Raw genomic sequence first — 253 nt, 5'->3', positions numbered from 1 at the left:
CCGCCAGCAAGGACCTGAAATTCGGCATCGACCGCATTTTATCGGCGGAGTTTGACCCCAAAGTCAAGGAAGGCAACACGCTGAGAGGTAAAGAAATTGCCTTATCCGCTTTCCCTGCTAACGCTCTCGATGCTCTGTTACTTGTACTGTCATTAGCGACTACACCCGCGATTTGAAAACTTTTCGATCTAGGCGAGAAAAGAATTATTAAAAAAAAAAAAGTTATAAATCAAAGTTTCCAACAGCTCTCACT

The 253-nt window shown here is 43.5% G+C and overlaps 1 protein-coding gene across 1 annotated transcript in view; it reads left to right on the top strand.

Moving 5' to 3' along the window:
* Positions 1-2: 2 nt before the first annotated feature.
* Positions 3-253, top strand: part of HLX (H2.0 like homeobox) — a gene marked incomplete at its 5' end in the record, with an annotated part of 7,564 nt that continues 7,313 nt past the window's right edge. The window contains one exon of the mRNA XM_014307943.1: positions 3-87. Within this exon, the coding sequence (XP_014163418.1) occupies positions 3-87 (85 nt within the window). The remainder of the gene's footprint in view (positions 88-253) is intronic.

This window comes from Geospiza fortis, unplaced genomic scaffold (assembly GCF_000277835.1).
Source record: "Geospiza fortis unplaced genomic scaffold, GeoFor_1.0 scaffold41, whole genome shotgun sequence".
Taxonomy (NCBI): domain Eukaryota; kingdom Metazoa; phylum Chordata; class Aves; order Passeriformes; family Thraupidae; genus Geospiza; species Geospiza fortis.
This window is presented reverse-complemented; position numbering and strand designations above follow the sequence as displayed.